The following is a 24,452-nucleotide window of genomic DNA, read 5'->3' as shown; positions in this document are numbered from 1 at the left end:
TAGTAATCATTAGAGTGGTGCAAATATGAAGACCCCATGTTCAGCTCCCACACTAAACCGCTGGAATAAGCTACGCTTGCCAGAATTAGACTACAGTGTGTCTCCAGCCTCGCTGACATTTACAGCTGACATTTTTAATATCTGAAAATTCTCCAGCATTTGGACTGAAATAACACAGAAACAGGCTCCAGAAGCCCATTTGAGAGATTGCATTTTGAGATTTTGCTTGGCTGTAAACCCACACACATTCTCATTTTTTAGGTTTTATGGATCAGATAGGGAAGGATTTCATATATTTTCTCTTTTCTGTGCTCCTTTGCTTCTACTACCTGCTTGTCCTTTCATCTCCTCCGGTTCCTCTATTCCCTCAGCTTCCACATTTCTTTGCCTTTTATCTCTGTGCTCTCATGTTTGCTGCCGTTCACGTGTGTACAGTATGTGTGTGAACGTGCCGTTTCTAGAACATGCATGTGCCTGTGTGTGTCCATGAGCGTGCACGAGTCGCTGTTGTGTTCACGTTTGGCCGCTTGCCTTGTCATTCTGCTGAGCTGCATATCAAACAGGCTGTGCTTTAGGGGCTGAGTTCGTCTCTAGACACAGACCCTGTCAGTTGTTGGCGGGGGGCGGGGGGGAGTAATTTCCTGACTCAGAAGTTCCCTCCTGGAAGATTTCCTCTCTTTCTCCTCCTCCTCCTTCTCCTCTTTCATCCCACCATCGTCACAATTCCCATTCAACACACACACTCCCAATCCTATTGACCGCAGCTGGCGAGGCAAACAAGCAAAGTGTGCAGTGGCAGCACAAAGAGACCAGAACCGAGCCTCTAAAAGCCGCTTCACCTCATTGGTTGATTGTGTTGTGATGATAAGAGGAAAGATAAGCCATTCTAAACAGGATAATGCTGAAGCAGTCTAAGAGCGACAACATAAGCAGAGTGTGATTCAGAAGAGGGGGCTTCATGGCCAAGGCTTACGTGGCTTAGACACATAATGAGTATTAGCAGGGGCGGGTGGATGAGGGACTGTTTTCATCGTCACTGTTGCTCGTTATCAAATATAACTGTGATGAACTGTGATAACGGTGACAAAAATCAACAAACAAGATATGATGTGGTAATTAACCAGCTTTAAAAGGTGCTGGTAGGCGGGTTTTCTTTATGCATTGTATGCATAAAGAAAACCTGTATGCATAGCTTTCTGCATACATTGTATACAGAATGGCATGAATAAGACCTGGGTAGTAGGCAGGAACAGTGATAGCTACCATTGCTGAATTCTTGCAAATTTACCAAAGATGATGCAAAAACTCACAAACAAGAATCTTGCTGATTACAGCAGCAACTACAAAAATTTCCCAAAGCACTGTGGGATATCCCTTTGCTAAATGGGCTTACCAGGAGCTTGATTTGACTCTCAGCCTCAGCTTTTTTATTTAGTTGCTTTTTTTTTTAGTTTTAATTCCTTTATTAGGAACAAACTAATTTGAGTGCGGTCCTACATTACTTCTCAGGCCTTGAGCTAAATAACTTCTATTTTTACTCTATTGAAGTTGTTTATCTAAGTTCACTTAATTGACTAATTAGAAGCCAGCAGTGTGGGAGAAGCAAACTTTGGTTCAGATGGATGTTTTCAGTCATCAAAAAGTTATGATCATGATAAACAGTTGTGTATATGCCCTTGGGCATATGTTGTTTTATAACCACAAAGCCTCTGTGGTGTGTGTGTGTGTGTCCACTCCTTAAATAACTTTCTCATTGTGTTCATGAAACATATCCATGTCAGCAGTCCCCCCTCATAATAAGATCTAATTTTCCTGCAGCAAGCAGCTACACCATGTGCGCAAATGTCTCAGATTACACAAGCTGGTGCATTTCACTGTTACTTAGCAGTGGTACCGGAATCGTGATATTTCATTGCTATCGTTGGTAGTCATGTCTTTTTGTTCACGAAGGCTTCAAAAGCCCAGAATAGATTGTTACCATATTGTATGCCATGTGCCGTTCGATGGGTACTTACAGTGAAAATACCACACAGCACTGAATAATAAGAAGACCAAAACTAAAAGTGTTTTTACTATTCATGGCAGTGCCATGTCTGCAAAGAGAGAATGTCAACTAGCTTCTTCATTATAATCTTTATATGAAGTAGAAACAGTGAATCAAACACAAGATTTTGTAGCCTCAGTTCTCCATGTTTATCAGCTGGTTTACTCAAATTGGACGGATAGAAGAAATTTTGGATTGCAAAGGTTTCTCTGAATGAATAGGAATAAAAAAAATACCTTGTGAAAAAGGCTTAAAATAGAAAAGAGGAATATTTCAAGTTAAAAGGCAGCAGGTGACATTGTTTAAAATAATTTTACTCAGTGGATCTGACCTCCAAATCTTCTTCCAATCACAAAAAAACCTGCAGTCACGCAGCTCTCAAATGCGTCGTCCCTGAGTCCATGGGCAGTGCTGCTGAAAAGTAGTTTCTTGGGGTGACAGAGGTTATCTGTTAGGTAACAGTCTGGAGGCTACAGCTGTATCATGTCTGCAACAAGGATGCTCTCGGGGTGTTTTTTTTTTCATTACGAGTGAATGTCGATTACTGGAATGATAGCCTCGTCTGCTGTAATTGACCCGTAGCTTCAAATTGATACCATCTGTCTTCATACAGATGTAATGACCTTGTAATAAATCGACAGTTTATTGCATTAACCCTGACTCTGTGTGACAAGTGATGGTTGCCTGTGGGGAGGTGGGGTCGGAATGGATCAAGGGTCTACCATTCAGTCGCAAGTGTAAAGTTGGACAAGGAACTTACTTGGAAATTAGTTGGTGGTTTTAGCCTTTGTGGATTCCTGGATGTGATTCCACTTTACACAGCTGCAAGCATGGATGTGGCTTTTGCTTTAAATATAATATCACAGATACAATGCTAACCATATTACAAATAGGAACTATATTCATTCTCCTCCTGTTTCAACAGCCTAGCTCTATTTGGTCAGCTGCACTTTCTTTCTCTGAAATGTGTTTAGGTTGTTTTTGCTCAGAATTTCACCACTTATTAAAAACTGTGTTATTAATAACAGTGTGAATTACAGGGATGTAAATGCCAATTCTTTATTACCCAAGATAAACTTCACAGCTTGAACATGTGACCTTCTCTGGCTTGATACCTTAACAGAAGAACATCTGTTTGTGGGCTGTAACAGCAAAAAGTTATTGTTATGCTAACAGAAATAAGATGCGCGTGGGTGTGTTTGTGTCTCCAGGGCCAGGACGGACGTTTTGAAGTCCGTGGTCGTCACGGCAAGTCGGTGTTGACCATCAGTGGTGTGAGGCTCTCCGATTTGGGTCGCTTTGACTGTGAGGCACTCAGCAGGATCGGAGGCCATCAGAAGAGCATGTTTCTGGACATTGAGTGTAAGTAACACACACACAGGTGTTCTCAGTTATTCCTGCTCATTAGACTGCACACGTCCTGAGCAGAGGTCTAATCAGGCAACTTAAGTGAAAACACCTGCTGTACATGAATGTACAGTACTAATATTACTGTATTAATATACAGTACGTTTAACAAACCTGACTTTCCTCTTCTAAATTAGATTAATAACAGAAACAGATGGCATAAGGTGTGGGTTCCAGAAGGGTTTTTTTCCCTGTAAGTTTACTTTTAACAATATACTCATTATTGACTCTTTGACACTTTTATTGGCAGCTTGTTAAGGGCATTAAACGCTGCAAAGCGTAGGTTTTGAAGCGTCACTGCTATGGACAAGTTGCCAGTTAGAGCCATGAAATTAAAAGAAACTCACCTCACTGTAACTGTGGAATTGATCCTGAACTGATGTAAAAGTACAGACCTAAAGAGCAACTAAGCACTCTGTATTAGCTTCAACGACCCCCTTCATATGCTCAAAAATGCATTTAAACCCACACTCAAGCCACCTGCAGTTACTCTAAGACCAGTGATGCTGAGCATGACATTGACTTTTGCCTCAGAGCCGTGAAGAACAAGGCAATTTTATAGATTTTTCACAAGTTTATTTTGGTATACGGTGCAACATTTAATGCTTTTCTCTGGAAAAAGGTAAACAACTACAGGCCAAACTCAATTAATACTATTATAAAATGACTGTACATATGATTTCACAAATAAAAAACAGGCTTAGTTCAACAAAATTAAATGTGACAACATTACAACATCTTTTACAGCACAGGAAGGATTTTGAAGCTCAGTGAGAAGATGTTTTGTCGACCACAGTGCTCTTTAACCTGATTGATTTTCTTACTTTGTCATGTACACAGATGTTGGTCCTTTGGCTTTTTGTCAGTTAAGAGATTTTTATTATTATTTCTTCCTTTGGAAAAACTCCAGCAACTAGTTGTGTAACGCTGTCTGTGTGCAAAATGAATGAGGCTGTTGGAGCCCTGGTCACCTGATATAACCTCACCCACTCCTCCGCTCTCTGCATAAATATCAGTGGTATCATATCCTTAATGCGAAAATGAAACGCATGCACACATTAAAGCAGCCAAATCAACAGCCTTGCAAGAGATGTGTGAACTCCATGCAGACATGTGTACAGTTCAAAAGTTCACCCATACTTCTCATAATTCTTTTCACACCGTGGCTGTTTTTCTTTTTGAAGATCCTTATATTATTATAAACAACTCCCCCCACCAACACCCACACCCTCCTTCAAAAGCCCTGCACCGACTATCCCACACACATACAGCTTCCAGAAGGGTTAATTAGTGAGAGGAAATCATGCATCGCCTTTCGTTTCCCCCCACTGACAGCTCCCCTACTTCCCGATGAGCGCACCCATTCCTCAGTGCTGGTTGTTTGGGGTTATTTGGGGCGGGCTATCCCCTGCCTAATGAGCTCTGAAGCGAAGATCTCCATTTTGGCCTTGGAATGATTAGGTTCATTATGAGAGCAGCTCGGTTGCCTGAATGAGACCAATGGAAAATGCATTTTTTGGTAGCAGCGTTTCCACCTTGAAGCTCAGAGGAACAACAAAGAGAGAGGGCAGACAAACAAATATATTCAGAGAGACAGCGAGGGGAAAAATGAGTACTGTATCTCTGTTGTCATGTGGAAACCAATTTTCTCCTCTTCTGGCTGAGGTGACTTTTGGGTTCATGGATTCCCTTCTTTTCCCTTTTTGCATAGTTCCTGAAAAGTTGACATTTTGGAAAAAGTTTGATGGCATCCTCATGTAAAAAAAACAAAAAAAAAAGCATCTCACATGCATGCACCCACTCTCCAACCATGAAGCAAAGTTGCTGTCATTATACTGTAAACTTGTTTTGCTGGAGCCACAGCTGACAGCTTGCTCTCAGACTTGACTCCCACTCTGCAGAAAGACACAGGCTGTGTGTCTGAGTGTGGCGGGGCTGCGCCAGCCATTGCCACCGAACTAATGAACTCATTTACTAAGTCACTGCAGGCTGCAGGGGGATAACATGTCCTCGGCTGTGACAGAGAGCCAGGCATCAATCTCTTTAATGGAATCCTGCAAGCGAGCATAAAACAACCATAATGCCTCTCCGACTGAGCTGGGCTGACTGGGCAGAGAGAAATCTGCACGACAGCTCGCCGCTTCGATCGTCCATTACTGCCCTTCCTATTTGCTGGGGCAAATGAGCTTCAGTTTGCATCCTTTATTTTTATTCTTGGGTAGATGATCGTAATGGAGACACCCCCCCCCCGCTTGCATGAGGTGGCTTGCATTAAGTTTAAGTTGTTCTTTTTAACATTGCCGTGGGAGTTTGGGAAGTATTAATGAAATGCTTTTTCTTATCCCTTGGAGGAATTTGTGGGTTAAGCCTCAGCAAGTCATTTTTATGTCTTTGATCATCCAATGCAGCTCCACCTTTGATTTGAGTGTTTAATTGGCTGCCACAAATTCCAGACACTCCAGCAGTCACTCTTTTAGCTATTCAGGTCTTGTTTCAGTGCTAAAAGCTGCTTTACCATACAAATGAGGCAGGAGTGGGAGATAATATCTCTATTTTTTACTCACAGATATACCAAAGTTCTTGACCAATCACACCATCTATTATTCGTGGGAGGGGAACCCAGTGAACATAAGCTGTGATGTGATGTCCAACCCTCCTGCCACCATGCTGTGGAGGAGAGAGCGCTTCACCATCTCTGCAGAGGGAACTGCCAACACCCAAGTACACAGTGGAGAGGGGAAGTCCGTGCTGGAGGTGAGTACAAGCCCCGTGATCGTAGCTGAAACACTGGTCTTGACCTGTTCACTAGGAATTACAGAACATGAGAGAAGTCTCACACTACTTTCCACTGCCCCATAAAATAACATTAACATTAGTACTGAAAGTTAATCCTTCTAATCAGTTTCAGAGGCAGATTTATGCAACCCTGGACAAATAATACAAAGATATATGTTGTATCAATAGAGATGTATAAGACATGACATTTACTGAATCCATTTAACTTGTTTGGATCAACTTGTTCATTTAACTTTTTTCATATTATTATTTACCCATTCTAGGTGACCCCTATGTCAGACAGGGACTTTGGCCGCTACAACTGCACAGCCAGGAACAACATTGGAGTTCGATACCAGGAATTCATTCTGGCCCAGGCAGGTGAGTCTGCAGAGCTGCCACCATTGTGTGGCCCCTTTACCTGAGCTAATGAGATTGGTGACTTAATTTCAAGTCTAGAGCGTGTGCAGTTAGGGACCCCACACCTTTTGAATCGCTGCTCTCACAGTAACTCGAACCGTCCAACTGCTTTGTAACCCTCTACCTCTCTACTAATGGTAATAGCCTTATTTGCAATTCTCAGGAAGATAAATTCCACTACAACTCCCAGCCCCTATTCAGGCTGGCCTAATCTCAAATAGTGCCAGCTGATTTACCCTACCCCTTGCTATTTACTGAAGTACCCCCTAATTTACGGTAGCGCAGGCTAATACACAATAGTGCAGTCCAATTATCTTTAGTGCAGATTGAATTGCTCTGGCTAAGGAGAAAAGAAGTGAGCAAAAAGCTGACCTAATATGTAGTCTTGCAGAAAACAATGTCTTTTGGAAGTTGTTGTGACACTGTTGTGAATTCTGCAGAAATATACACAGACACACACAGGGAAACACACACTCACTTACTCATGGTGTTGTAAAAGTTTGAGAAAGTAATTGAGACTTAGAAGCTTCCAGTGGAAGGACTCCTTTGCACACTGTCTTCAAATCTAAATCTTGATTAAAAACCAACAGAAATGTGTCTTCCTGAAAATAAGCTTGTAGTGAATCAAACTGTTTTGGTTTAAATAAGGCCACCGGTAAATATGTGAATAATGCACTGATGCTTACAAAGTGAGAAACAATAATAAAACAGAGCAAATATGTTGCAGCTGAAACAAGAGCAAGGACAAATGAAAGACGCAGCTGAGTAATGCACAACCTTACCACAAAATGAGGCGAGTTACTGTGTGTTAAATTGCTTTCAAGTTCTAGAGTTATTATAGCAATAATGTCTATATTTAGTTTGATTATGGGGATGACAGGGATGTAAAAGGTAGGAGGCACAGTAAGTATTGTCTGCAGCATTAAAAGTACCTTCATCTTTGGCTAAAAAGTGCGTTTAGTGATATTATGGTTATTATCGTCCAAATGCCACTGCATATACAGTGTGATCCAAAAGTCTGAGACCACTTTACTGGTCTTTAGTGGACCTCACTGTATATTTTAAACTGAAATCAGGGAATATATATCTATAGCTCTAGGGATGGCAGTTTTGGTCTATCTGTCATTCAGCTGATCTGTCCAACACTTAAGGTCCAGACTGAAATATCTCATCATCTATTGGATGGATTTGCATACAATTTCTGACATTAATGTTGATTTTTTTTTTTTCCCATTTATCACCCTCAGCTATGTTGCTTTCATTCAAACAAGTTTGTGAAATATAATTTTCAGATCCTGAAACTAAGTAAGTGGTTCTGGCAGAGCTGGTGGCGTCCCATGACCAGTGTCATTATTTTGTCTTTTCAGATGTACCATCGAATCCATACTCGGTGCGTCTGTCAGCTGTCTCCCAGCGCTTGGCGACCGTCACTTTCATGAAGCCCGACTCACATGGTGGCGTGCCCATCAGCTACTACCTGGTCCAGTACAAGGAGGTGGGCTCACAGGACTGGAGGGACGTCAAGTCACACAGTGTCCAGAGTGAGTGTTTATTTTCATTCTATAGCATTTCATAACAGTGAAAGTAAGTTTTTTCACACCATGTAACTTTTGAAAATGTCTGTGTGAGATGTTGTCACTGTCCGGAGAACTTACAGCGAGCGAGCGGGCGTCCTGCACACTCCAGACAGTGACCAGTTCTCTGGACAGTGACCTGCTCTATTCACACATCGGCTCAATCCAACATTACATGCACTTTGTACTACGGAGCTGTCAGGGTAAAATCTGTTTAATGTCCGGCTCAGCTAATTCAGACATTTACATTCACACCTACAGCTCCTCCAGGTAATGTCTAGAAAAGATCAGCATTGCAGTGCATGTGTGAAAGAGGCTTTCAAGAAATCAGCCACCAACTTCCTCTCTGAGACGTGGGAAGCCACGGTTAGCTAAGCTAGATTGTGTCATGTGCATTTGATGGTTTGCCCTGTTAACCAATCATAAACAAATTAATAAATATAGGAATAAATTAATATAGAAATAAATAAATATAAGAATGTATTTATATTTTGTTCTTCTTTATATTCACTCATTGTGCAGAGTATAAGGAACATTAGTCTCCTGTGGAGGCAGACTTCATTATGTACATGTTCTTACAGCGCTGACAGCTAAAAGCCCACTTTAACACTTGTATTTCTAGTTCCGTTTTATTACTGAGGTGGGTTAAATCTGTCAGATCAGTGAGAAAGCTTTCTCCTGTTCACCTCGTCAGCTCTTTTCACAAACAGAGCCAATTGCCTTAAGGTTTGTTAACATGCTTAAAAGGAGAGGCGGTTAAAGGCAGTGGTCAGGAGCAGTAATTCAAAGATAAATGACAAATTTCCTGGTCCATGGAACAGGAACGCACATCAGGCTGTCAGATGCAGACCTCTGTGAGCCATGTCAGAAACCCTCTGACGTTTTCACAGTCCACTGATCTATAAACAGAAGTCGATATAAGTCATGTCTTAAACATGAACCGATGGTAAAGGATCATACCAAAGATTGTGCATGTTTTAGACCATTTAAAAAGCAAAATGAAAGCTTCAGATCACTGCTGACTATTTTGCTATTAGTGCTTTGGTGTTACATATAAAGTCAAAAGTGGAAATGAGACTTCTTCACTTCCGAGAAATGAGTTGGAAACTTACAGCTTCTACTTATTAGACCAGGGAGGTTGTACCTCTACATGCCAGATTAACATCCTATCTAGCTTTTACCAGCATTTCTGCCTATTAACCCCTCCGCACATCAGCTAACACCAATCAGGCATGAGTAGGAGCCGTATCGCATGATCTCCCATGCGATCCTTCAATGCCTCGGCCCTGAGATGTTGTTGGGTCATGACGACATGTCGCGGGCAGAGTGGCACAACCCGCCAGAGCTGAAAGAGCACGCTCCTCCTCTTCTTATGCTTTACGACTCCAAATTGATTTCTGAGCTTGTTGGTGGAAAAGTACACCATGAGGTGAAGGATGGATGGATGGATGGAAAATGGAAGCCAGAGGACGAATGGTTGGGTGATAAGCAGGTCCGACAAACCTGAAGGGCTTATCGCTAATATCCCTCATTTCAGAGTCAGTTACAATATAGAGATGCAGTGAGGTGAATACTAAACACCAGCTTGCACTTTCACAGTAAATGAAAAAATACACTGCACGTGTAGAGGAAGAAGAACAAAGGCAGCAAACATCAGGAGCAGAACTTGATAAATAAGACTTAATTATAAAATTAATTTAGCTAAATGTGGCTTTTTATTCAAGATTCAGACTAAAATATTAAAATAGTGAGCTGGACTAATTACTAGCCAGTTAAGTGGCATCATATAATCATAGAAGCCATTTCAGATGTCCTCAGAAGAAAGTACTTACACAATAAACTCTTCAAAATAATGAGATGCCTGGACTCGTTTCATCTGAATGCTTTTGCCCAAATTGAAATGTCTGCTTATAGCCTGGAAAGTAACCTAGCACGGCTGCAAATTGCAGAATTTGTTTTCAGTTCTGGGACTAAAGAACTGCAAAAGCACCTATTACCATTCAAGTATTTAATTTGTGCAGACTGACAAAAACAACAACTTTCAGTCAAGCTCATTACACTGCCGACTCTCTGCTGGCTTCTCTGAATAGTGAAGGTTATGTAAATAGACTCTAATGACTGTATAATTTAAATAGGAATCTGTAATGTGGTCTGATAATGAGATTTCATGTTTTCTTCAATAATCAATGTAATTTACAGTGTGAATGCAACATATTACAGTGTTTTCACTGTTGCTATAGTTCTGATATTCTTCAGAATAATGTGTAGTGATCTCATGAGATTCACACTTCCATCTCATCTTTGAATACACTGTTTATTTTAACTTATTCCTTCACATCAGGAAAGGAATATTTACTGTAGTAGTAGTATCTTCACTTAATAATGCTCTCACATTTATTATCAGTATTCCACTTCAGTCATGATACAGTAGCTGCTCTGTTTAAGTTATATTTTAGGTGTTGAGCTTAAGCTTTTATGCTGAGACGTGAAACACATGATGACATGGCATATGATAAGAGAGACGGTGACTCAAAACATGACAAATCCACTCTTTTAATAATATTCTCTGCTGTCTACATGATTGATGGTCACCACATATTTTCAGGTGGCATGAACTCTGGTTCTGTCTCTCTCCAGCGACCGTGGTGCTGACAGGGCTGGAGCCCAACACGACGTACGAGGTTCGAGTGGCAGCCGTCAACGGAAAAGGTCAGGGGGAGTTCAGCCACACGGAGACCTTCCAGACTTTACCCATCCGTAAGTCTGTTCTCCCTGTTCTTCCCCTCATGTAGCTAGGCTTATGAGACATTCTTCAAAATAAGAGCTTCTCGGAATCGTTAGGACCCAACCCCCTCAAAACTGTTCTAGCAGTCACTCACTCACTCATATGTATCTATGCAATGAAATCCAGTTATAATTATTTTAATTCATTACTACAGTAGGTTCATAGTAGTTAGACTGGGTTAATTGTTAATTATTGGCACATCCCAGCAGTTTCACAAATGCAGCAGATAATTAATTACAAATCCCAGAGTACAAAAACCTCATATGTATTACAAAATAGGAAAGTAAACACTGATAAAACAGCTACGGAAATTTATTTGGATTGATATCAGAAAGTTGTTTGTGTCCTGATTTCATAAAATAAAATAAAGATGTGTGATAGAAATGTAAACATACTGCAAATCTGTTCAAAGCAACAGCATCTTGGTTAAATGAGACCTATTTGCCATCTTATGAAACTCTGGCATGCTCATATTTCAGATGGTTACAACTTCCTCATATTTCAGTGATATGAATCTAGATTACTGGAATAGATTCTGTCAAATTTGTGTCTTGATGTGAAACTGCTGCATTAAAAATTATATACTGCAGGGGTTTTATGATAAGCATTTTATTTATTCTGGCAATCTAGCACAGCAGGATTGCAGTAAATCCAGGCAAGGCCAGAGAAAAAAAGTGTTGCCACTGTTAGTACTACACACTAGTGCAGCTACTGAGGATGAATGTTAGAAAGAAGACCCAATTAGCAAAATACAGTGAATAATAAGAGCCTCCAGTCAACATTAGTTATAGCCAAGCAGTGGGAGTTGCCTTGTAATATGAATTTAATTCAGCTTAAAACCTTCTCTCTTCTTGTAACCGCGTCCTTATCTCATATCTCACATTGCCACCTGCTCCCCTCTTTGGGAATGCACACACAAACAAACACACACACACACACACACACACACACACAGGAAAAAAAACACACAAAGACATTTTGTTTCGCATCTCTTCTGAGTCCTCCTCTTCTCGTCTCCCTCAGGAGAGCCGAGTCCGCCAGCGGTCCACGGACAGAGAGGAATGGGCAAGGCCTACAGGCTGGGGCTGGTCAAGCAGGACGATGGAGGGATGCCCATCGTGGAGTATATAGTCAAGTACAAAACTGTGAGTAATTTACAATTAAACATGGGCACTACAGATGTGTGTTCAGAATCAACCTTAATTGAGTCTAAATGACTCCCAAGGCCAGTCTGAGTCAAGTCCTAGTCAAGAGAGGAAAGTTAGAAAATGAAAAGATACGGCAAAACAAATCCAATAAAACCAACAATGAGCTAATCCAACTAACAAGCACTGTCTGTGTAGAAGTCTGATAGCCATGGAGCATTGTTGTCCAAATACATTTAAAAACACATCAGTGAGCCACACCATTGCACAGTGTTGTATTTTCTTTTATTATAGTGAACACTGGCACCACAGTTTATTTCTTTCCCACGCACCATCCTGTTGCAGAAAATACTTAATTGCTCATTGAATCTACATTAGTCTGCAGCTGAAAATAGTCCCCAACATAATCAGAGTTTACTCCTGTTTGAGTAACATGTGCTAACAACTGTGGTGCCCAGCTGTTTCATGAAACATTTAGTCTTTTTAAAAAGCTGAAACTATACATGTGTGGCCCATTTTCAAAGGTTTATGTCTTAAAGAGGAACCAATAAGAGGGCTTACATATGTCTGTGAGCCCAGTCCCGGCACATCAGGCACAGAGAGAGGGCCAGTAAAAGCTTAATGGATTTTTTGACGGTCCACCGGCCCACATTATTATGTATGAAACTGCCAATCAGATTTATTTACTTATTAGTCGAAGCTGCTGGAACGCCATTCTGGATCGTTCCGGCCCACTTTGACCCCTGTGGAAGGATTGAGAGACTCACTAACACGTTGTTGGTTTTGGTATATTCATGGGGTATTTTGAAAATAATAAGAAAAAAAAAAAATCATCCTCTTAAACCAGATTAAGATTAAAACAAAAAAAAAAAAAAAAAAGACAAAAAAGGCAAAAAATAAAAGTTTCTCAAAGAGGCAGAGAGATAAGTTAAACCCTTATCACAAATTATGAGTTTGCAGGAAATGACAGATCAACTGAATTCATCAGCTCAAAGTTTCAGAGCCAATACATAATCAGATTAAATTATACAGATTAAATTTTGATATTTCTCTCTGATCATTTTTATTTTTATAAAAACTAAAAAAACTAAACAGGAAAGTTAAAGGACCGTATCAGAAGTTAACCCATTAACAACAGCATTTTTGGATTGTTCCAATGATTTTATATTAACTTTAGTAAAAGCAGCCTTTATTTTTTACTCAATTACCTCAGTTTTAAGCAGGTTCCACTAGACACAGTGACTATATTTTGGGAACTGAATAATGAGGATGATCCAATTCAAAGGAAGTGGTTTCTTTAATTTTGAAGTGTCCAATTTTGTCTCATATCAAAGACTCAATCAGCTCAAAATCGTAGATTTTTCATTGTTTAACACAACAGCAGCACAGGATGTGACACTGGGAATGTTTCTTCCCGGTTGACTGAGCTGAGTGTGCGTCGGTGGCAAAGTGAATAATGTTCTGCATGAGAATCGCTATTTTTCAATCCTTGTGACACTTACAATTCATGTTTTAAATGAGAGTACACACACGCTCTCTGAATTCACTCATCCATTTAAGTAGTTGATTTTTTTTTTTTTTGTGTGTGTAAAATAGAAAAAAGCAGCTTAAACTCACAAGATAAGGCGAACCACTGAGATGAGGCCAGGAAGCAGAATTGATGGCACTCGTACAAAAACTCTCCACAGGACTAAGTGGATTTGAGCTGGTCCAAATCTCCTATCTCCCCAATGCTAATGTGTCCAAGCAGGCATTTCTCTGTCTCATTGAGAAAGTGACAGCGATTTAAAATAATACTTGCTGCAGATGAAAACATGCTGCGGAAAAGGGGGTCAGGAAGTCTCAGCGAGGCTTTTCGAAGGCCAGTGCAGAGAATAGGCGGTTGCTTCACACCCTAGTAATCTCGTGGCCTTGTCTGGCATCAGGAACACACAAGTGCTTCATCATGGAGGGGCATGCACGAAGGACGAACCTGACCGCGGATGCATCATAGTTACCTGACGATCCAGACAAATGTTACATACATTTAAGCCCGGGACCTTGACTTTGCACTCTTCTCTGTCCTCTAACATTAAGAGGACAAAGTGCCAAGGAGGCGAGAATGTTAAGTACACAGTACATTTGGCATTCTTTCAATGTACTACTCTCACCCGTACTCTCCAGCTTCCAATCCTTTGTTTGCAATTGGTCTCCAGACGAAGAGGGAGAAAGGATAGAAAGGAAAGAAAGAATGATGTAACAAAGGGCAAAAAAGAGAAAAGGCTCAGGCCACAAAGGAATAGAAAGGTATCAGAGAACTTGTGTGAACTGTGTGAATGAAAAACAGAGGATTACTCTTTGTTTTTACCTATGCAAGTGCATCTGCGTGGGCGCCTCGCAACTGCGACTCAATTTCTGATTGTAGTAACTCTGACAATCCCCAGATTAAAAACACAAAGGGTAAGCTGTTGTTTATTGCGTAAAACAACACTTCCTCTGCTGTCCTTTGATGCTTGCTGATTAAAAAAATGAAATGTAGAGCATTTATTCAAGGATAAGCTGACTATCTTTTACATTCTGTTTTTCTTTACTCCTCTTTTTTTGTCCTGTCAGGATAAAGAGGAACAGTGGATGACCAAGCTAGTCCCAGGAGCAAACGATTTTGCATTGCTTCAGCCGCTGCAGTGGAACACAAGATATGAAGTGGAAATCACAGCACGCAACGTCAAGGGCCTGTCGGAGCCTACCTTCTATCAGTTCTTCATGCCACAGAAACCTGACATCACAGGTAAAAGCATGATAAAGGAAAACTTTATGTAGTAATTTCCCTTGTTAATATATCTTCTTTACCTTTACTCACCTACTTCTATTTGGTATTGAATGCCTTTGGAGAATATTTCTGAACTTGTTGTGTAAAGCGGTCTGTTCATGCCACTGGAAAGAGCGATAGCATTGGCGATAACAAAAGCAAGAGAGCAAGATGTTCCAGTCAAGATAAAGCAAGCCTCAGAACGCAGCAGGCCTTGTTGCTGCATTGCTTTCTGGACAAATGAGGCCGCTGTCAGTGGAGACATTGGTGCCTGTGCAATGGATTTCTCACTGTATGATTGTTGAATGGCGTTTAAATCTGAGAGACCGGGGAGAAGCACTTTGCTCAACGGTTGTTTTCTAGAGTTACTTTGAAAAGCCGAACCTTTTCTTCGGCCGTAGAATTTTATTGTAGCTGCACTAAAAACCTTGTTTTGACAACGCATCGTCTGCACATCACTTATCTGCAGGTATAAGAAAAACTGAACGAACACAGCAACAAAATCAGCCCAGAACCTCAAGGTAGATCGTAGATACAGTGCTGAAGGTGAAAGGGACAGGTCGTGCCGATGTTTTGTGAACAACTGGTTCAGTTAATCATTGTAGCCTGGCCCCCCCCTGATCTGGCCCGCTTATCAACATGGTCAGCTGTTACAGGCTGCAGTAGCGGCTGGGACACAGCTGATGGAATTAAGGTACTTCAAAAGCGCAATTTGCATCAGAAATCAAGCTCCCTTTTGGAGTCATAACTCAGTCTAATCTGGACACACAGACATGATAACCATATTTTTCTATTCAGTGTGACTTACATTTTCAGGGGGTATCATTAAATCTGATGTCCGTCGCAAATAAATGCCCATAAATCAGCAGTATTATACTTACTGTTTACATCCCAAAACTTAGGGTATGATTACCTAAGGTTCATATTTTCTTTTTGCCACAAAACCATGTGCACTTACCAGGTTATTCTTTATCACTGTGGCAACAGCAAATTGTGCTGGATCTGAGGATTAGACGAGACTGTGATTTGAATTCAATCATGATGACAAATAATATGACTAAGAAAAACTCCCAGAAATGAAGAACAGTGCACAAGATCAGATTAAATTGTCCAGTTCTGTTTCCTAGTTGTCACATATTTGTGTCATACAGAGCTGAGACAGTTGATTGATTAGTTGATTGATTGAAAATTATTTTTATATATTTGTGTTTTGGATATTTTGGGGTTTTTGACCACTGGTCAAACAAAACAAGGTTCTAAAAATATGAGTTTGGGTTCGAAGAACTTGTGATGTCCATATTCCAAAGACTGGATTTGGAAATAGACCCAGACTGTGCTGTTCAGGCGTTCTCCGTGTTGACGTCCACACTAGGGATTCGTTCACACCTGTTCAAATAAACAGCACAAATGGTGCAATCACACCAGGGTTTGCTTCAAAGAAGCCCAACAGACCACAAGTGAAAATACCCTCAGGCTGTAGTTTTCGTCTTTAAAATATAATTATTTTCTTCTCCCTCTTTCTTATTTCTATTTACCTTGTGGTTCTTCTGTGCTGCTTTGCAATTCTGCGGCAGAACACAGCTCAGACAGAGTGTTTCTGCATGGTTAGTCAAGCTCGTTTCTCATTTGAAAGACCAACACGTAGACGGTCATATAAGCCAGGACATCTTTTTCAGCTCTTATGTCCCTACGATGAGGTTATGTAGTTCTGCTCCATGAAAAGTGTGTGTGTTTGTAATTCTCGTGGTGCTTGTGGTTTTCACGGAGTCTTGTATTTAATGTTCCGGAAAAAAAAACAAAAATGGATGCTTGGTTGTGCGGGAAGCTTCTCATTTCCAGGTCCTCCAGGCAAACATGCATACATGCAAATGCACACACGTGTGAAGAAATGCAAACAGAGACTTTGAAGTATGCAGCATGCAGCACCATTCCACTTTGAAGCTAGAACACACACAGTCAGACACACATGTATTGTTGAAATAAAAATGTAGTGTGCACTTCCCCCTGCAGACCTCACATTCACACGTCAAAAAAAAAGGAGGAGGGCTGTTTTAGTGTTGTTTTGTTCTCATCTCCGAGTCTCAGCCTGTTACCACATCCATTTGTGCCGTTTTGGATCAAGCAAGTGTTTGCCTCTGTCATTACTGCACTGGTTAAATGGCTTGTGAGTGTGTGTGCTGATTTGCAAATAGAAAACAAGACCAGGGAGCAGCAAGCTTAAGGCAGGTCACTTCGATTGACTGTCCTCTCTTGTTAGCGAACAGCGGTGCATCGTGGGAAAGAGCCTGAGAGGGAGAGGGACGGGGAGAGACGGGGAGAGACGGGGAGAAAACGCTTTTCTCTTATAGTTTTTTACAATTGCTCTGAACTCTTAACACAGCAACACCCCTACATCTCACAATTAAAAAGCCAAATAGTTCATTTTCACCACATTTTGCTAAGTACTAACTTTACATTTCAAAATCTCTTATGTGAGTACAGATTGGACAAGAGGATGTCAGCAATTGTAAAAAACTGTAATGTGTTTGTTTGAACTAAGATAGGGCTAAGAAGGCAATAAAAGAGCTTACAGTAGACGGAGAGAGTGGAAATCTGTCATGCTGCGCTGCAGAAACTGAGAAGGATTTTCAGAATCTCTCTTGTATGAACCCAACTCAGCTGAGAATCACTCGCTCGTTTCCTCAAACTCTGTTTCTCAACTTTTCTGCCTCTCTTCCACTCACTCGGGACTCTGCAGTTTCTCCTTTTCAAAACCAGTGGCCGAATTCAGCTGATAACCAGTCCCATACCAATTTACAGCTTAATAATAGCAGTTTATGTTTACTGCATTTTCATTAAGCAGAGCCGTCAATCTCAATATTTCCCAGCCCAAACGATGTTCATTTATTTATATAATCTGGGAAAGTCGGGCAGGTTAAACAGAAAAATTACTCCGTGCTCATATTTTCTGCTACACTGAATCAAATTGGATATTGAAGAAGTCTGGTCCGTGTTAGTTCAGTCAACAATATTAGATGTGAAATATCTGTCAATCTCAATTGTGGACTATCTTTCCAATTCACTGTCTCATTTTTTTTTCTCCTCTCGTATAATCACGCTGGCATGCACGCTTGATGAAAGGAACATCCCCTTGTTTTTTTCCCCCCGACACAGAAAATATGTTCACGCCACATAGAGGCCTCGTGCATTATCTCTCACCAACCAGTTCCTCTTTGTATTATCCATCAGCAGGGTTTTTGAATTGGCACTTTTCTGTTTATTTTCCTCTTCCTCCTTTCTCCGTCCCATTTTAGATTGTAACAGGCTGCATAACCTTCTCACCCTCCTGCTCGCAGAGAATCCTTTAAGAAAAATGCCATTGATTGCAACACTGCCCTTAGTTCCTGTTCAATTTACTCCACTTCCTTCGAGCCTTTTTTTTGCCCAAACAAAAGCTTTCTTTTCACCTCCTAAACCACTGTTCTGTCCCCCTGCCCTCCCCAATTACAACATTGTGCCTCTAACGGCAGCTTTTTTGCCTTGTCAACCTTTTTGCATCGCTCTACCACACTGCTCCGCTGATGAAAAGGCTCTTTTTCTTTTTTTGTCTGGTTTCCCTCCAGTATTGTTACCATGACATTATAACGACCCGACAGGGGCCGACTTTAACATTAGGCAAGGTGGGGAATTGCCTGGCACCCCCAGCTAAGAGGGCCCTTAATAGCTATTGATTTATTATGTTGTTTAGATATAGAACTTAAACAGTTATGTTACTATTCTAGCTCACATTTACCCTGTGATAACTTACAAAATGCCCTCAAACCTCCTATCATTGTCATTTGGCCACCATGCAACATGCACTACAGATTAATTAAAATTTAATATTTAAATAAAGCAAATGTATGCACGTATTAGTTTTGAACTTTTACACAAGTAAAGTTTTGAGTACATTTACTTGTAACAAGGAGCATTTTTACAGCGGGGTAGCAGTTTTATTTAAGTAAGAGACCATTCACTGTTAGTGAACGATGGCCCCATGCCTGAGACAGTAAGGTGTTCCTTGTGTTGAGTTTTGTTATGGCTGCTGTGTTTTTCCTGGCTCTCTCCTCTTCTTCTCCTTCCAGTCAGTCAGTCGCCATAAAAAGCTGATTGAAACAGGCGTCATAGATTTTGTTTGCAATAATCTCATCAAAGCTCTTGGAGAAGTAATCTGGAACGGCCTCTCTCCTCTCCTGAGAGCTCAAGTGAAACTTTTCCTGGAAGTGTTGCCAGCAAATCAGAACGGGAAATGAGTACTTTTATAGCTGCCCATTGCCTTAATAAATCCACTCATCAATTTCCAAAATGAAAGTCATTATTTTTAAAGCATAGTAATGAAAAAGATGCACGACAATCAAGTCTGTTGTTCAAGGATTTATTATATTAAAAGGCTACTCATCCACTGTCCAGGCTAACCTCAGGACATAAGGTGTAGTTATATACAACTAATACTAGTGTTTGCAGGTTAGTATTCAGCTAGGCTAATAAAGAAACTGTAAGCTTGTAACATCAGTTAAATTATGTTTACTGGGTAAGGTGAACAGGCTTTGATGGCTTTGCTCTTTAAGGATCAGTTTTATTCCAGATGGGGGGAAAAAAAGTGCTTTGTTGAATATAATCAGTTGAAGTACTGCTGGTGCAACAAAAAGGCATCTGCTGCTGAAATGATGTAAGTGAAAATATTGTCAGATGGAAGCTGAAAAAGCAGACTGAAGATGACATGACCATTAAAAGTCTTGAGGGGTATGATCAAGCCGAAGCACAGCGATTTAACTCATTTTAATCCAACACCTGCATTTGTTTGACTTGTATATATAGTACTTAACAGAGCCAGGGCTACACACCCTGACAGTATGATACAAGATCAGTGCTGATGTTTACATGTTTACTTTCTCATTTATTCATTGAACAAAGATAATCCTGTTGAGATGAAAGGATTGTGTTTCTGTGGGAGCGCATTTAACATCAGACAGTATCACTGTCAACTATGTAAATATTGTATCATAAACAAGACAAGCAAGTAACGGACTTCCTGCTGAGACGAAAGGAGAGCAGGAACAATAGCACAGTTTTAAAACAGACAGTTTGTGCCATCCTAAATGCCATATCCTGGCTATAGTGTCTATATACATATATATGTAGTCTGAGACTACATTGGAAATCTCTAATATTTATATGTAAACCTGGAAATAATCAGGCAGAAAGTTCGAGGATTCTAAAGATTTTCTAGGTCAGTAATCAGATTTAAGAAAATCTTCCATCGAAGCATGTGACAATTTCATCTACTCATCAGAGGCTCATTGAAGTAACTCATCTCACAGCCAGTGTTCACCTGTTAGGAATAAGGCTCTGATCATTGCTCACTAAGTAGTGTTGTTATCAGATTGTAGTACAGAGAACTATAATCAATATGTTTACCTCGTGTCATGTGTGAGCAGACTCTTGTGAAGAGTCTGTAGAGACTGAGCGGTGACATTCCTGTCAGTGCGTAGTTAAGACTGAACACTGTGCTGTTTAACTATTATCTTACCAAAAGCTTTGCTTGGAGAACAACAGGAGGGAGAGGAGAAACAATGAAAAATAAATTAAAATAATACTAAATAAAAAAAGCCTTTCTGATTCCTGCTCTCTGCTGCAGGCTCTTGTCTTCACTAAGATAGGTGACAAAGAACAGGAAGTTTCTGCTGTGGTAGCAAGTGTTTATTTCTATTTTTTGCTTTGGCTCAAGTCAGTTTTTAGGGGCTTTTAGCCCTAAAGTAAGATCGAGTTGTGCCTTGTTGTGTAACAATAATTCATCGCTCTATTAATTTTCTGAATCATTTGATCCATTTTAACAGTTAAGATTAGGGACATGTAGCATTGTGGCAAACTTTTTAGTTGTAAACCACAGTTCATCCATTTAAATATGTGTCTTGCTGCTATTTAAACTTGAATTTCAACTGCAGGGATCAAGGTAGAGACACTTGCACTATTCCTGAAATAAGGTGTAACCACAGACAGCAGTAATTACAGAAAAGTGGACCAAATTTCTTTGAAGTCTTTGGAGGTTGATTGTTAAGGATGTCGTATCCTTCTAAGTTAAGAGTAATTTCCCTTATTTTTTCCTTTTCGCCTGCACTGGCTTTTGAGTGCACTTGAGTCGCATCAGGGCTCGTCTGCTTCCTCCTTAGAAATGGACAAAAAGGACGGACTCATCCCTGTCCTTACAACTAGGATTTTAATGATTATCTTTAATTCTCTGAGGGCCTCCTCAGACAAACTTCCCCTTTGACATTCCTCATCATGTCCCAGAATGAGCACTTAGGAAGAATCCTCTCTCATGTCCACAAAAGATTATGTTTATCCTCTTACAGATTAGCACCTGCTACCTTCCCAATCAGTGAACGCCCATTTGGTCATCATTAATCGAGCAACTTCCTCTCAGATCCAATCAAGGGACAGTCAATCACCACTCAGGCCTAATGAGTTTGCATTGTCAAAGTGAGATGTGTATGAATGGCCTCAGGTGTCACACAAGGCAGTTGGATATCTGGCAATTGAATAATACTGCTAATGGGCCTATATATCAACAACTAATCAGAAGACGTCAGTAAAAGGGTTAATAGAGCAGGGAAATAAGAATTAATGGCCACTGTGTTTCAGGGATTTCAGAGTTTGTGAAAACTCAAGTCACACCGAGCAAACGAGTTATTTCCAGGAGGCTGTGAGGAGAATACGTTGGTGATACGTGAGAATAGATACCTTGAAATTCAGTTTGTAAGCTTTGCCAGGCAGCGACGAGTTAAAAACAGCTGGTTGGAACCAACGTTACTCTGAGGCAGGGGGACGGAAAAATTAAAAAGAAAAAAGGATTCAACATGAAGAGTGTTGTCAAGGTTTGAAAATACATTAAAGAAAAAAATGAAAAGGGAGAAAAAATGAAAAAAGAATGTAATGAAAGTAAATGTTGCTCTGGCATGACTTCATATGTAAATCAGAGATGTTTGAAAATGTTGAATTAGAAAGAGAAATATAATGTGACAACATATGATTTGCTAATATTTAGCCTTTTGACCTAAACAAACCTCCTTAAGCCAACATCAGTCTACAGCATCGGCCATGCTCATCACCAGTTTGTAATTCTCAACGCAGAGTCAGTTTTATCATCGTCGAAAATACAGAGACAAAGACTGTACCAATCACAGTAGTGTTGTCAGTGGATCAGTGGATGTTTGTACTAGATTGACCTTCAGCAGGAGAGCATGAAATGGAGAATGATGCTGCAGCATGGACAGTTTTATAGATACAGGGGAACAGCAGAGTCAAAATATCACCTCAGACCCCATCGTTCTTTTCTATTAGAACCATAAAGATACACTCGCTGCGTCTCTGGATTTATTTGATGCTAAAGAAGGACCATTTTTTGGCTAATTAGGACAGTTTTTTGGACAGGACAATTAATAAACTAAAGGAGAGCACAAAGCGCGGACTTCAGGAGCTTTTGATTGGTTTACTGTGTCTTAAAAAGCCAGACACACATATGCTGGTAAAAGAGCATTTGTCTCCTGCTGTCTGAATTGTGGGAAAGATTCCACCAGAAGAGTGTTACTCGCAAAGTTAGATTCCAGTAACACAAACGAGAAAAGGCCAGACGCTGCCTCTTCACACATTCTTTAGAAAGTTTAGACCGGAGCACAAACAGCCAGACAGTGTTGTGATTTTGTCTCGGTTAAATCCTTTCAAAATAACTGTCTGACTGTCCACCTTGACAGTTTGGTAATAAACAAAACATACTACGGTCACACCAATTATTTGTTTATTTAATGTTCATTTAAATAGCATGTTTATTTGCATGTACTTATATATAAATGTATGAACCAATGCCACATTCACAGCATTTATAGCCAAAGCTAATTTGCCATGCACCGTCATCCGATGAATCACAAAAATACCTAATATCTTATGCACAATGAATTAAACCAATTAACAAGTTTATGCGTTTGAGATTTAAAAAGGCCTTTAAATACATAAATAATTCCGTTTTATCCTCGAAAAAAATGACCTTTCTTGACCGGGATGATGAGATTTGTATGTGCACAGTGCAGCTTTGCATCAGTGTAAGTGCAGGTGATCATTTTGGTCCAAGAGGAGAGCAGCGTTGCCCTCTGAAAGACCCAACCATAAAAATTACCTCATTACTTCTCTGTACTCTTACATTATAAATTGGCTGCAGCCACAGGTGACCCTAATGAAAATGTGCTGCAGATCAGTACATACTGTAAATTACCAACAAATTACATAACATGAAGCATATTTTTTGTGTTTTAACTTTTATATCACCATATTATTCACTTTCGTCCCCTGTTACATGCTCTTGTTTTCCTCACATCATAAAGTATTAGTATCTTGGCTGCTTGCTTGAAAACAGTTTGACTCGTGGCCACACACTTTGTTTGGTCGTGTTTCATCTTTGTTTATTAAACTTAAAGTTAAGCCGCTTTTCATGCTTTAATTCCTTATGCAGAGATGGGAGCTGTTTCGTGAAGGAAGGCATCCTGTTTCTGGCTCACAGAATGCAGCTAAAAAAAAATAAATTACAGTCTGCAGTACTGAAGGCGGTACATTACTTTCTTTTTACAACCTCTACATCTATAGTTCTGCCTTCGTGAAGTCATTAAGGCACCAGGGCACCTGGCAGGCAACCCTGGACTGTTATGGTTCAGACACAGAAGCACATTTTTAGTTAAAGAAATGCTGCTTTTGGAGAAATTGTCTCAAAGCATTGAATGTACTTGGTGCCTGCAGCATATTCAGACACTCAAAGAGCAGCTGCTGAATCCTTGATGACCCCAACCTGAAAGTGAAAAGGAAGTGAGACAATTTACTTCTATTTTTTTATTTGTTTTTTTTTCATGTTGCAAAATTTCAAATATTATAACTAAAGACAAGCAAATTAGATGTCAAGACACATTATGTTCAGACAGAGGACTGAACGCCCCCACATACTGAATATTTAAACAACATTAAATTAACTTCTTTCATTTTTAATCCTTGATTATTTTAGCATTGGCCCTGAGGTGCAAAACCCAACAGCACTGGAAGAAACATGCTTAAAAAAACAGAAAAGACAACATTTAAGAAAACACATTATCAGAGTGTCCAGTGGCCTAAAAGATTTCAGTTAGTTTTCAGTATAGGAGTAAATGCCTACAACTTTTTTGATTTTGTTTAAAACATTTTTGTGGTTCACTGTGTGTTCGACTACTCATTTCTCTGTATAATGCCTAAGAAGTGTGACATTATTTGCAATATCGCAAATGTATAAAAGAGACAAGGGCTTTATGTGATGTTAAAATGTAAACAGATATGAAAGCTTCAGGCCAAAGAAGTCTGATGATGAAAAAGAAGTGAAGTATGGCTTACAGGAGGGATTAGTATTCTTTTTCTCTCCTGGAGTATGTGAATGCTTCAGGGGAGCTGGAGAGATGTTGTTTACCACCCTCTGAATCTGTAGCTT

The 24,452-nt window shown here is 40.2% G+C and overlaps 1 protein-coding gene across 1 annotated transcript in view; it reads left to right on the top strand.

Moving 5' to 3' along the window:
• Positions 1–24,452, top strand: part of LOC121178232 (neural cell adhesion molecule 2-like) — a 224,610-nt gene that overhangs the window by 186,283 nt on the left and 13,875 nt on the right. Inside the window, exons 9-16 of the mRNA XM_041032794.1 lie at positions 3,256–3,406; positions 6,018–6,205; positions 6,511–6,607; positions 8,014–8,187; positions 10,858–10,977; positions 12,029–12,150; positions 13,922–13,924; positions 14,743–14,917. Coding sequence (XP_040888728.1) covers positions 3,256–3,406; positions 6,018–6,205; positions 6,511–6,607; positions 8,014–8,187; positions 10,858–10,977; positions 12,029–12,150; positions 13,922–13,924; positions 14,743–14,917 — 1,030 coding nt within the window. The remainder of the gene's footprint in view (positions 1–3,255; positions 3,407–6,017; positions 6,206–6,510; positions 6,608–8,013; positions 8,188–10,857; positions 10,978–12,028; positions 12,151–13,921; positions 13,925–14,742; positions 14,918–24,452) is intronic.

The sequence above is a fragment of the Toxotes jaculatrix genome, chromosome 24 (genome assembly GCF_017976425.1).
Source record: "Toxotes jaculatrix isolate fToxJac2 chromosome 24, fToxJac2.pri, whole genome shotgun sequence".
Taxonomy (NCBI): Eukaryota; Metazoa; Chordata; class Actinopteri; family Toxotidae; genus Toxotes; species Toxotes jaculatrix.
Note: the sequence above shows the minus strand (reverse complement) of the source record. Positions and strands in the feature narration are given on the sequence as shown.